The sequence below is a fragment of the Emys orbicularis genome, chromosome 3 (assembly GCF_028017835.1).
Source record: "Emys orbicularis isolate rEmyOrb1 chromosome 3, rEmyOrb1.hap1, whole genome shotgun sequence".
Classification (NCBI taxonomy): Eukaryota; Metazoa; Chordata; order Testudines; family Emydidae; genus Emys; species Emys orbicularis.
In genome coordinates, this window is record NC_088685.1 from 190,894,902 (window position 1) to 190,909,797 (window position 14,896).

Here is a 14,896-nt window from a genome sequence, read left to right on the forward strand (position 1 = left end):
ACTTGATGCAGAGTTTTATTGATAGTAACAGCTGTTTAAGCTTTTAAAGACCCTGAACTACATGGCCCAGTAAATGTTACAGAAAATTTTTAGGTGGTAGTTTTGGCCTAGTTAAATATCAAAAATTTCTGATAAATAATCATGATTTCTGTATATCTGCGATCCTGACAAAAAGACTAAATTCAACAATTTTGCTCTTTTCCCATTAAAAAAGGCTAAAAAATTAAAGGAAACGCAGAAGATTTAATTAAATGAAACAAGGACAAAAGATGACAAAGATAATGATACGTGTTACAACTATTACCTGTTGAAGAGAAACTACCAGGCTAAAAATTATATATTTTAAAAAACATTTCTTTTTTATATTGCTAACATCTTAAATTAGTCAATCAGAAAGCATTTTAAAAATACAGGGCTGGATCTTTTGGCCACAGCTGAGGAGCACTCAGTTTATATTAGTGCAGACGAATGTAAAGGTGATGTAATGCTCACCTTTACACTCTTACAATACTGCACTGTCTGTCATGCTTGGCTAGACCCCTTAGCATGAATTAGAGCAGCCTGAAGTGATAAATTAACTACCATTTTTGGAAACGTTGCCAACCATTTGCATGACTTTTCTTTCTTGATTATATAGTCAACTAAACAGGTTTTAACTAGTCTGCAAATCTGTTGCATAGAGTACTACAAAGTGGCTGTAATACAACTATAAGTAACTACTATACATCAACTCTCTGTACAGTTGTAGGACAAGGGTAATGTGACTCCTTAAAGATCCTTTGATTTTTTTGGCCAAAACTTTTGTTATACTACTACTAAGCTGCTGCTAAAGCTGTCTATTTCTGCCCCTCTAAAATCTGACGATATGAATGCCATTCCAAGTCCTACTGAGTAGTGTTCAATGAATCATGGGGGCCTAATCACCTCAACTTTGAACTGCAATCAAAGCTTGATCAGAGGTTGACTCTGTTGCTACTTCTTTGCTACAAATACTCTGAAGTGGTAACAAGAACATCAACAATAGGAGGAAACACTACCTGTTGTCAAATATATATATCCTCTTAACCCTCCCCATCCAACACACACACACGCCCCTGGTAACTTTGAGCAGAAAAGGCCAAATAAAAACGCTGACTATACTATTGGTATAGAAAAGACACTATATTAGAAAACAGCTCCTGGCTTTAAAAAAATAGAAATTAAAATCAACCAAAATAACCCCAGAAAGATATTTTACAGAACTGTTAACTTTTTTAAACTGTGTTTAAAATCCCTTTGAACCTTGACATTAAAATCAATTTCCTGATTAAATTATTTTCCTTTATTGTACATACACACTAATTTTATTTCCTACTTGCTGAAGTCATGAGAGATGAATTACTAGCACTAATATTATTTTAAATATAGAGAATATACTTCCATATAATTCCACAGAAAAGATTGTGTATCTATGGAACTGCTCAGCTACTGACAGACAAAACTAAGACAATTTGGAAAGAAATGTTATATGGGATAATTTTCATTCTCTGGAAGAAGATGTCTACTGGTTTGGACTATAAAATTATGGAGTATAAAAGTTATAAGACACATCGCAGAATTAATGGTAAGAATGGAATTTAAAATATTTCACCACAAAATTACACATGCTTGCACAAAAACAAGGTATCCAATTAAATGTTTTTATTAGACTGCAGATACTATATGAATTTAAAAAAAGAAAGAAAAATACATGATAATCTTTTCTTTCAAGAATAGTAAGTAGTCATCACCACCTAAAGCTTGAAACTCATTAAATGTAACCTAAGTTATGCACCATCTTCTGTCTCAAGGACAGATTTAGCATTTTATTATCCAGTTTTGCTGTGGCCTTACTTAAGGTGTTGTTTTGGCCAGAGATATGCATACATAAAAATGTGTTCTCTCACACAACCTATCTGCTTGTGTTGTGTCTTGGGCCATACCTGCTTACTTTATTAACAAAACTGTACTACTGTTAACACTGCACGGTCAATACAGCTATGGAAGAAAGCTGGCTTCTATTGTGCCTCGATCAATAAAATTGTCAGTTAAATTCTAATTTCAGGATCTTTATTAATGGTGATGTAAAAGGCAGAAAAAACATTGATTTTCAGAAGCTCGGTTCAATTTGATATATTGTCTATTTTTTTTAAAATCACCCTTTTACTTGTAAGCTGAGCAATGTTGGTTGCACAGAGCAGCTTGAGCAGGTTGCTGGATTTTCTTTTTCTTTTCTTTTCTTTTTTTTTTTTTAAAAGAGGAACAAGGGGCTACTAGTTCTGGGACTAGCCTACATGACAAAACTTGAGAAGCTGGATCAGCACTACAATGACTCCAATCATTACTCTCCAGAATGGTAATGGGTAACTGCTCCTGTTCCTCAAAACCTGTCACCTGTTGAGTCCCTTGGGGATCCATACTCTTCTCTGTTCTCTTTAACATGAGAACACTTGGACAGATAATGAGGCATATTGGCTTTGTCGTCAACTATATGCTGATGACAACTATATTTCATTTCCCACTGATACAACAAAGCTAACATTTTCTACAAGCTAGCTCCTGGATGAAAAAGAGCTGGCTCAAACTCAACTCAGGCAAGACCAAAGTGATGATAGCTGGACAGAGGGCAGGGCCGGCTCCAGGCACCAGGCAACCAAGCTGGTGCTTGGGGCGGCACCTGGAGGGGGGCGGCGCAGCGCTCGGGCCGCCGGGGAGAGCGGGGCCACAGCCGGGCTCGCCGCCCTCCCCCCGGCGCTCTGGCCGCCCTCCCCCCACGCCCTCCCCCGGCTGCCGGGGGGAGAGCGGCGAGCCCCTCCCGGGGCTCGCCGCCCTGCGCTCTGGCCGCCGGGGGGAGAGCCGAGCCCCAGCCGGGGCTCGCCACCCTCTCGCCGCCCTGCCCCCGGCGCTCTGGCCGCAGGGGGGGGGAGAGCCGAGCCCCCGCCGGGGCTCGCCGCCCTGCCCCCGGCGCTCTGGCCGCGGGGGGGGAGCCGAGCCCCCGCCGGGGCTCGCTGCCCTCGTCCCAAGGCTCCGGCCGCCCTCCCCTCCGGCGCCCTCCCCCCGGCCGCCGGGGGGAGAGCGGAGCCCCCGCCGGGGCTCGCCGCCCCCCCCGGCTCCGCCCCCCCCCCCCCGCGGGGGGGGGGGGGCAGCCGGAGGCTTTTTTGCCTGGGGCGGCAAAAAAGCCAGAGCCGGCCCTGACAGAGGGAAACTAGTTAGGACACTATCCTCTTCCATTTTTCCAGTGAAATCAACCTGCTCCCACTAATCAAAGTGATGCAAAGCCTAAGGGTCCTGTGTGACTTATCACTGAACTTGGATGGTCACACAGAATCAATAACAAAGTGTCTTTTTCATTTTCTTGCTAGGAAACTCCACCCCTGACACATGGATTAGGACCTGGTCACAGTGGTACAGGCATTTTTCACCTCTAGACTTAATTACTGTATTTCACTGTATTTAAAGCTGAATGTGCAAATAATGCAAAGGCACCAGCTAATGCAAAATACAGCTGCCCCCTTCTTCCACAGTTTAGGCTAAATTCATCATGTCTGTTCTCCAATTCCTTCAATGGATCCCTATACAGTTCTGCTGCTAATTTAAATCTTCAAGGCGCTTAACAGATCAAGTCCCAGCTACATTGGAAAAATGGGTAATATTTTCAAAAATGCCTAATGACTAAGAAGCTTAAGTCCCATTTTCAAAAGAGACTTAGGTATTTAGGTGCATAAATATGACTGACTTTCAGTGAGACACAGGCTCCTCCTAAGTGTCTAAGGTCAGGTCTACACTACAAACTTACATCGGCATAACTATGTTGCTTACTTTATTAACAAAGTAAGCAAGTTGGTACCGTTATACCAACCTAACCCACAGTTGACATAGCTACCACCTCTCCCAGAGGTGGATTAACTACACTGACAGGAGAAGCTCTCCCATCCGAATAGTAGCGTCTTTACTAAAGCACTACAGCTGCACTGGTGCAGCTGAGCCACTGCAGCGCTGAACATGTAGATAAGCCCTGAGGCACTTTTGAAAATCGGAATGAGGTGTTTCTGAAAACTTCATATCTACATGAACTGCCAAGAAAGATATGTTCCTCTGGAACAATGAAGATCACAAAATCCAGAACAAAGCATGTGAGAGCTGGAGACAAAGCATTCTCAATTGAGGGGATTTGGCTAAGAACAGACTTCCAGATATTAAATTAATCTAGTGCCTTCTCCACCTTCCTGTCTCAACGTTTTTCCACTATAGCTAAAATAATATTCACAACATCTGCCACCTTCACTCCCACCCCTCAAAAAAAGCCAAACCCAACTAATCCCAAGCACAAGTAGCTAACACCTATTTCAAGGGACCATTCAAGGTGCAGAGGTCCATTAACACACACACACCATTCACCCAAATGGAGGGGTGTTAATGGGCCACTTCACCTTGAATGGTCCCTTGAAATATGTAACTACTTATGCTAAACAATCTGTTCCATCTTGCATTTAGCTGTGACACTCTGTGGGCATGTCTACACTACAAAATTAAGTCGACCTAAGTTACATCAATGTACAGCCACCACAATAATTACATCGCTTTTGCATGTCCACACTACGCTCCTTGTGTCGGTGGTGCGCATTCTCAGTGGCAGTGCTTGTATAGATGTAGAAAGTAGAGCACCGTAGGTAGTTATCCCACTGTGCAACTCACCACCCTGGGTGCGGGGTGTTTGGGAAGGAATTACAAAGCCTCACGGAGGCAAACAAGTCACGCAGGGGTGTCTAGAAACATGGTTTCAATGTCCCAACATGCAGTTTTCTCCATCCTAGAATATTATCTGCATCCCATAATGTTTCACTCCTCTTTTCCAAAGCCCTGAAAACCCACGCTTCCGCCAGCTCTGTAAGAAGCATGGATCCTGCACTGCTCTTCAGTATTGTGCTAACCATTACAAACACAACACACCTGGTCCTTCAGTATTTTCAGAGATACCAGAGGAGCTGCAAGGCTGCCTTGATGACGGACATAGAGAGAAACAATTCCAGGTTGTTGTTGTCATTCACAGAGCAGATGGTGGGCCCGAGAAACAAGCACTGAGCGGTGGGATCACATCGTTATGCAGGTTTGTGATGATGAGTAGTTGCTGCATAATTTTCGGATGCGCATAGCCACATACATGGAACTGCATGTGGCGCTTGCCCCAGCCCTCCAGCACAGCGACACTAAAATGGAAGCTGTACTCACGGTGGAAAAGCGAGTCGTGATTGCTGTATGGAAGCTGGCCATGCCAGATTGAATTGCTACTGATCAGTTGGGAATCAGAGTTGCGAAATCCACCATGGGGATTGCTGTGATGCAAGTGTGCAGGGCCACATAAGACTGTGACTCTTGGCAATTTGCAGGACAGTCTGAATAGTTTTGCATCAATGGGGCTCCCAAACTGGGGTGGGTCAATAGATGGCATGCATATTCCTATTTTGGTCCCAGACTACCTTGCCACCGAGTAAATCAACAGAAAAGGCTACTTTTCTATGGTATTGCAAGTGCTGGTGGATAACCAGAGACATTTTACTGACATCAAGGTGGATGACGCATGCATCTTAAAAAACACAGGCATCTTCAGAAAGATGCAAGTAGGGACTTTCTTTCCAGACTGCCAGATTACCATTAGGGATGTTGAAATGCCAATAGTGATTCTGGGAGATCTAGCCTGCCCCTTACTCCTCTAGCTCATGGACCCATACCCTGGCCACCTCAACAGCACCAAGAGCACTTCAACTACAGGCTCAGCAGGTGCAGAATGACTGCTGAATGTGCTTTTGGCCATTTGAAAGGGCACTGGCGCTGTCTACTCACGTGATTAGACTTTAGTTGAAAAAAATCCCCATGGTTATAGCTGCCTGCTGTGTGCTTCATAATATCTGTGAAGCAAAGGGGGAGAAGTTTCTGCAAGGGTGGAGCACGGACGTGAAACAGCTGGCTGCTGATTTTGAGCAGCCAGATACCAAGACTATAAGAAGAGTTCAACAGGAAGCTATACGGCTCAGGGAGGCTTTGAAAGACCATTTCAGTAATGAACTACAGTAATGTCTGTTGTCGTGTGCGCTGCTTGGCATTGTTTTTTTAGCACCCCAGTATGAATCTTGTAATGAGTGCTCTGTGTTTGGTAATATGACACTTCAAATGAACCTATTGCTATTATCTTTGAATGCTGTTGGTCCCAGCCCTCATATGTTGTGAACTAATAAATATTAATTAAGTTTTCATAAACAGATTTTTATTCCAAACATATGCAAACAAACATAATTTTAAATGAGTAAAACTTTATAAATACAGGGAAAATAACCTTTGAAGGGAAAGAACAGTCATTCTCATTTCAAAACCACATACACTAACCATGTTTCTCAGAGGTCAGTGTATGCGCGGCTGTGATTGTATGTACTCTCCCTCAGGGTGGAGTGGTAGGGGTACTGCAGCGGCCTGGGAACATATGTGGAATGTGGGGGGGAAGGGGAGGGAGGTCCCGGAATGCAGTTCTTGATAGGCTGCAACGGGAAGCAAACACAGGTGACTTGGACCCGAAGGTATATAAGAGTCTCCAGCATGTCCATCCGGTGCTTGAGAAATGGTATCATGTCCTGCTGCACGTCTCTGTCCTTTTGCTGCGTGTTTCTCCTCTCCACACTCCCCCTTTCCATTCTGTCTGAAAGGGTACTCCTTCAAGCCCTCTGGTCGGTATCCACAGCACCAGAGGATTGCAGGATCTCTTGGAATATGTTGTCTCGCATCCTCTCTCTTCTCCTCCTCATCTGGCTGAGCTGCTCCGCTGGCGTCCCCTTGATCGATGCAAGTTACAAGCACTACATTTTCACTTCCCCTGGGTCTCATAGAGCATAGCAGCCGTCCCAGCCTCAGTGAGTATGGCCTGGGGACACGGGGGTGATTTGGGATAATAAAGGGAGGGAGGGAAAGCACACGGGCACAAGTATATGCGGTTAGGGCAACTCCACTGAATACTGGCACCATTTTCCACAGGTGGTGATGATTTTAGCTGATATCTCACTCCAGTGGGTAATGGAGGCTGAAAGGGAAGAGCTCCTGCATGTGTCTGGCTGCAGAGTGGGTACATATGCTGCTAGGCTGTGAGCAGCAATGGTGCCCGCTGAAATAATTACTGACTGATGTGGGAAAGTGTCCTACCATGGTGGAAGAAATAAGGGAGCCCTCCCAAGAAACTTTCAGCAGAGGATTGCAGACTAGCTCCAGGGAAGTTTCCTCACCATCTCTACTGAGGATTCACGGGACATCCCAATGCACATAAAAAAAAAAAACTGTTCCACAGGGCCCTCTCTGCCTGTCTGTACAGGAGAATAAGAAGCAGAGAGCAACTCTACCTTTAATGGTTATTGCTAACCCAATTAAAGAACAGTAAATGAACAGATTTGTCCCTGAAATATCAAAGCAAACTGCATATTTACCAGAAGTTCCTTCCCCTGCATCAGGCTCGCCGGTGTCAGACTGCTGGGCGAGGTACAACTGCTCCGGCGTCAGAAAGAGCCCAGGGGTCGGCAATCTTTCAGACGTGGTGTGCCGAGTCTTCATTTATTCACTCTGATTTAAGGTTTCGCATGCCAGTAATACATTTTAACATTTTTAGAAGGTCTCTTTCTATAAGTCTATAATATATTACTAAACTATTGTTGTATGTAAAGTAAATAAGGTTTTTAAAATTAAGACCAAATCATTACTTTTTAATGATTGCAACAATGCAGTTTGGTCTTGAGCTGATAAAACCATCTAAAATTATTTAACAGATGTTACACAGTTGTTTTTTTCTCTTTTTCAGTGGCAAAGGTGCTAAGCAGAATTAGATGAGTGAACTTTCTATGTTATGACATCACACCCTAAAAACAGTCTCAAATGAATATGCAAATATTCTAATTATCAACAATTTCATGTTTGTAAGGCTAGTTATTCTTCCAACTGAACAAAAACAAATTCTCAACAGGTTCAATTAATGTTGACAGTTCTTTATGATGTAAAACAGTTTCAGATAGTGTTGATACCAAGCATACCTTTTTTCTTGAAATAACTATAATATTTCTAGATTATCTAGCTACACTGAACAGTGGTTTTCTATTTGCACTCTCTCTCTCTCGTGTGTGTGTGTGTGTGTGTGTGTGTGTGTGTGTGTGTTTGTGTTTGTTTTAGTATGTCTTTGTCTGGGAATTCCTACTTCCCTCACTTTCCCTAGTGAGAAGAGTCATCTGACTCTGATGCTCCCCTACCATGCAGGTGGGTGTGACAGCATGAACATGTCCCTGCCTGGGACCAGGTCCAGAACTTTTGTCAGCATTGTTGTCCATGCTGAATGCACTGGAAAAGAATGTCTGACACATAGAACCAAGGCCCTGAATGCTGGAGTGAAACACCATAGTAACACTAAACAATTTACGATAGGAAGCAAGAATTCCAAACAGTTTCAGTTGGAAATGGTAACTCATGTATACAGAGATCCAGATATGGATACAGAGATAATTTCCCAAACTGGAATTTGGCCAGGATATCATGATTAACCTTGTTCTTGTAAAAAGTGCCAGAGAATCTGCAACAACAAGTGGGAAAGACCTAAGTTTACTTTTCATACAAAAGATAGTACCCAAGTTACTTCCACAGCACTGTGCTAACTCGAAGTGAAAAGTGCCATATACAGTTATCAGTACCACTTCATGCCAATTAAAAAACTGACTAGGTACAACCCCTATTATCTTGTAATAAATGCAAGTAGTTCTTTAATAGGAAAACCAGAAATACGAAATCAACTTGAATTGTGCAGTCTTGGTGAAATTGTGGCCACCGAAACCAAATGGAAAGTTTTACTGTTGTTATGCTCAGAGATACTGGTGACTGCTTGAATCACAAACCTTTTTGAGAATGCATGTGAACGTACCCTTCAATTAATATAACTTTCAGGATGAGTTAACCCGAAGCTCCCCAACCCAACCCCACTTAAGACTAAAGCGGTTGTGAAAACCACCAAGGAGTCTGGACTGAGTGGACAAGGGGTTTTGCTGAGCATATCGTGTGTGGATGTGGGAAGGCAAAACACACAGAAACAAAGTTAGATTTTAAGTGATTACAAGTGGTAGGCATAAAAGATCAGAAATAGTTACCAAAGAAAATAAAAGATAAACGCACTATCTAAATCTTAAACTTTATTACACTAGGCAGTATTTAGATCAAGCAGTTTTCCCACCCCACTGGATGTTACAGTTCATAATACACAGGCCTCTCTCAAGCCTGGGACAAGTCTCCTCAGATGAAGTCTTCTGTCTTTCCAGCATTCTTGTTGCTTCCATAGGTGGGGGAGGAGAAAGTTCCAAAGCATGGTGCCACTGTCCCCTATTTTATATCCTTAGTCCACGTGCCTAGGGCCTTGTCTACACTACAGAGTTTTGTCGACAAAAGGCAGCTTTTGTCGACAAAACAGTGGATGCATACAAACTATGATGCGACTTTTGGTGGCAAAAATGCCCTGTTGTGGTGACAAAATGAAACCACCCCGACAAAAGACATAAGGCTTTTTGCGCAAAAGTTTTGTCGACAACGCGCCAGTGTAGACACCACACTTGATTTTTCTGCTTTAATTGGCTTCCAGGTGGTGTCCCACAATGCCCATCCTGACCGCTCTGGTCAGCAGTTTGAACTCCACTGCCCTGCAGACAGGTAAACTACCATCCGTCCCTGCCCCTTTAAAGCCCCAGGAATTTTTGAAATTCCATTCCTGTTTGCTCGGCATGGAGAAGTTTCATCACATCTCTCCAGGTGACTGTGGCGGCTCCATGAAGCAAACTCTCTCCCGCTTGGATCACTGTGGATCTGCTAAGTATTTGGGGAGAGGAGGCTATGCAGTCCCAGCTGCGCTTCAGCCGTAGGAATTTTGATACCTACAGGCAAATTTCTTAAGGCTTGTGCAAAAAGGGGTATGACTGGGACACAATGCAGTGAAGAGTGAAGATAAAGGAGCTGAGGCAGGCATACCATAAGGCAAGGGAGCCAAACCGTCGCTCTGGTGCTTCACCCAAGACCTGCTGGTTCTATACGGAACTGGACACTATCCTTGGCTGTGACCGCAGCTCCACCACCAAGAGCCCCGTGGATACTTCAGCACACCTGGAGGTGGTGGAAAGAGGACCTAACCCGGAGGACGAAGTCATTGATGAAGAGGTGCAGTTAGATGACTATGTGGAGCCCCCAGCGGGGTCGCTCGGCGGGAACTGTTCATGACTCCTGAGGCGTCTAGCCAGTATCAGCAGTTGCTCTCCGGCGAGCAAGAAGCGGGAGAGGAGACGCCTGGTAAGTGGCTGTGGTTTGTGTAGTGCGGAGGTAGGTTCAGGGTATAGAAATGTACAGGGGTGGCTCTGTTTCTGTGTGCCAGACATTTCCCTGTGCACCTAATTAGTACGGCAGAACAGGGGGTTAATGCATGCCAAGATCTCACGGGAATCCTCCAGAGAGATCTCTAGGAAACTTTCCTGGAGGTACTCGGCAATCCTCTGCTGAAGGTTCCTTGGCAGAGCTGCTTTGTTCCTTCCTACATTGTAGGAAACTTTCATATCTTACATGGCAAGTTTGTAAGAAATATCACAACTGAATATGAATGATGAATATGGGGATTACAGGGTGCTATTTTGAGGTAAATGTGTCACACCTGTTTTTTCTTCAAGTGTTTGTAGTCCATTACACTAGTAGGTGACTTCCAAGTTGTTCTCAAAGGTGGTGGGGGTCAGAGACTGAGCGGAAGAGGGACTGCAAGACAGGTTTCTCTACCTTTGCATCGTCTCTTTATCTTTTGACACAGTGGTGAGAACATAGTAAACGTGGACAGAAGACTACGTCGCTACTCTACAAACATACAATAGTGATGTGCGCTACAGATGTTACCGAGGCTACATGAGCTGTCAATTAGAGGGTGCCGTCAACTTTTCAGGTAGTTTCCTGCCCATTGCAGCATAAGATAAAGATGCAACCGGTAATCCATTTTGCAAGTGAGTCAAAATCAGGTGACCCTTCGTGTGTTCCATGTAGGAAACTAATAACTAGGTAGAGATCCTGAAAGATTTTGTTCTGTCCAGGCCAAAAGCCAAAACTCAATGCACATCTAGGATGTGCAGCTTTTGTTCAGTCTTTTGAGCACAGAACTTTTGGGAAAAAACAAATAAGAATATAGGTTGATTAAGATGGAAATGGGAAACCACCTTACACAAAAACATCCGAAGAAGTGAGGTTTTTACCCACGAAAGCTTATGCCCAAATAAATGTTAGTCTTTAAGGTGCCACCAGACTCCTCCTTGTTTTTGTAGATACAGACTAACACGGCTACCCCCTGATACCTTACACCTTACACAGAAACTTCATATGAGGTCTGTGCTGGACTTTGTCCTTATAAAAAACAGTACTGCAGATCCGTGACAAGTGTCTGCAGTTCTCCCACTCTGCTGGCTGAGGTGATGGCTGAGAGATGCAGAAATGAACAAGATGCTAAGGGCTTGAATGGGGGACTCATAAGGCAGACAATACTAAATTTAAGTCCCAAGTCGGCTCCGGGTCACAAACAAGAGGGAATAATCTATATAATCTTAAAGAATCTGGTTATGATAGGATTAATGAATACAGTTGAGGCCAAATGTGTGCAAAGTTGACAGTTTCCAGGAAGCTGCCCAGAAAGACAAACATTCCATTTACTCAGGTAAGTAGCCCTTATAGTAGGCTTCCTGCTATTAAGAAGAACATCCTGAACTACCACTGAGTAATGCACCTCTTCTACATCTAACCACTGATGAACCACACTCTGAGGTGGAGCCCTTGAAGATTCGGATGCAGCACATGCATGGTGGTTCTTGATTATTGGCAGAAGCAGAGGCTACCTGGTGGGAAACCAACAGAGCTTGGAATACCATGGTTATCTCAGCCAGCAAACTATTAGGAAAGGTAAGATAAGTACCCACAACTTAGCTCTCAAGGAACAAACTGTGAACCCAGAGGCTCCAACTACTGACCACAGAGGGTAAGAAGGAATTGAAGGAGCGGCGGCTTCCCTACAGATAACGGTAAGGAAAACTCTCCAATGTTCACGCATGAGATATGCACACACCTACAATGTAATGGACAAGTGCGAGGACTCGAAGAACTTTACCTTCACTATAATGATCATTTTACAGTTGCCAGACATGTCAGCATCATCAGGCAGGCACATACTTACAATAATCATACATGACACAGCTTAACATTCAATTGATATCAACATTCGATTGACAGATTATTTAACATGGTAGCCCAAGATGATACAAATGATCCAGGAACAAAATGCAACAGAGGGTCCTGTGGCACCTTTAAGACTAACAGATGTATTGCCAGTGGGCATTCACCCACGAAAGCTTATGCTCCAATACATCTGTTAGTCTTAAAGGTGCCACAGGACCCTCTGTTGCTTTTTACAGATCCAGACTAACACGGCTACCCCTCTGATACAGGAACAAAATGTTATTATTAAAATCAATGAACAGTAAAATAGTGCCTCACTAAATCCCCAATCCTGTATTGTGCATTGTATAGATTATAGTCAGACTCCCATATCCTAAAGAACCGCAATGACTTCATCAGGACTATGTGGGGGCACACAGTCTGCCCACACAATACTATGTCTTCTATCACATTAAAATAAAATAAAATAGCTAAGATATAGCTGTAGGAATTAGCTCATCACTGGGTTTATCAAGTATTTCCTGTTAGGGAAACTCAACCAGATGATAAAAACAAACAAAAATAAAACAAAAAATTTAAGTAGCTCCTACAACAGTAATAAAAATTTAATGAAAGTCGTTATAAACCAGGGGGCAATTGGCAGACTTTGATTTCATATGTGATATACCTATCCCTTATTTGCACAAAAGGTATGTGGATTCAGAGGCTGCTGATTGACATTAAATGATTTAATATGAGAGCAACTCAGAACAGTGAATAGCTATATGGACAGATCAATAATTCAAATGTTAGTTGTTTTCAGATCCCCTTCCTACTTTGGAATATAATCACCAGAACCAGGTGTACACTGAACAGTGGTAAATGTTGACCAAAAGATAAATTGAAAAAAATAAACTCATACAGTTGTGGTTTTAATTGCTCATCTTGCTTTTGTTGGACTCATCTCTGAAAATTTAGTAAGAACTTGTTCAAAAATCTACATAAAAGGCAGCAAGAAAAAAAAATTACCTGATAATAAGATTTTATTTGTCTCACCAAAATAGACAAATTTTGAATCCTAAGTGAGGCATCATTGTTGACTTTCTTATTTACTCTCTGACTGGTGGATTTAGGGTTGCTGCAAGAAAAAAGAAAAATAAAATTTATTACCAACAAGTATTACACTGAAAGATTCATATTTTTTAGATCTTTCTCTAAACAAGTAGAAATAGAAAATGACTGACAAATCCAATCATCTGAAACATCCAGTACAATTACTAATTACTGTGAATACTGGGGTTGACACCCCAAGCCACGGTCCGGTTAATACAGAGTGCCGGATAATGGAGGCTCAAATAAACAGGGTTCTACTGTATATCAATTTACAGTACTCTGCTGCTAAAGATAAGAACAGATCCTCAGCTGATATAAATTGTCATAGCTCCACTGAAGTCAATTTACAAAAACTAAGGATCTTGTGTTATCTAAGCTGATAAAATATTCCAACTGGAAAATATTAGCAGTGTATTCTGAAGCACACAAATGCTTTTAGACTTATTTATCTTTATTTTTTGGTGAGAACTGGAAGGGGGAAAATAGGAGATATAGAGACCCCGGCATCTGGTTACACACCCATTAGCTTTAATTAGGCCTGTGATTATCTACAAATCAAAGAACCATTGATAACAGCCATTAATACCTTAACACCCCCTTCCCCTCTCAGTTTTGCCCATTGTCCGAATAGAGTTTAAAACGTTGACATCCTGAATGACTTATCTCCCAGATAGAAAGAAAAGAAAGAATTTAATAAATTACATGTTGTGGGATGGAAATGAAGGGACGCAAGGAGCCCCTAGCATGTGCAATGAACTCAGCCTACAAAAGTAACAAAGTGTGTGACTCTCTACAGATGTTTCCCAAGATACACAAACAAGGGAACCCAGGCAGACCCATCATATCTGGCCAATGCACTCTTACTGAAGGAATATCAGGCCCCATAGAAACCATCCTCAAACCACTCACCACACAAAGGGCCAGCTTCCTCCAGAATACAACCGACTTCCTCCAGAAACTCCACAATATTAACAACCTCCCTCAGAACACAAAGCTTGCCACCTTGTACGTCACCTCTCTGTACACCAATATCCCTCACAATGACATCATCGTTGCCTGCCTTAAATATCAACAAGATAATGGACAACACTCAGATATCCACCCCAAAGACATTGCCAAACTCATCCATTTCATCCTCACCTCTAACAATATTACATTCAGCAACAAAACAAACACTTTGTCCAAACCATGAGAACAGCCAGGGGTACTAGGATTGCTCCCCAACATCCCAATCTCTTCATGGGCCACCCAGAGGAAGAATTACTGGACAAACGCACGTCAAAACCAATGATTTATGGTTTATTACAATTATCTGTAATCCACTGAAGCCCCCACCACTAAGCCTTTTTTTTTTTCTCCTTTCCCTCCTATGATTGTGGAGGTGTTAACAGGTCACTTCACTTTGAATGGTCCCGTGAACTATGTGTTAACTACTTATGCTAAACAATCTGTTCCACTTTGCATTTAGTTTTGACACTGAGGGCTTGGCTACACTTGCGAGTTACAGCGCATTAAAGCAGCCCCAGGCGCACTAGCT

General features: G+C 42.9%; 1 protein-coding gene across 4 annotated transcripts in view; it reads right to left on the reverse strand.

The window, feature by feature from the left end:
• Positions 1-14,896, reverse strand: part of CCDC88A (coiled-coil domain containing 88A) — a 346,834-nt gene that overhangs the window by 262,725 nt on the left and 69,213 nt on the right. For all 4 annotated transcript variants that reach the window (XM_065400915.1, XM_065400912.1, XM_065400913.1 and 1 more), the window contains exon 3: positions 13,276-13,384. In XM_065400915.1, the coding sequence (XP_065256987.1) occupies positions 13,276-13,384 (109 nt within the window). The remainder of the gene's footprint in view (positions 1-13,275; positions 13,385-14,896) is intronic.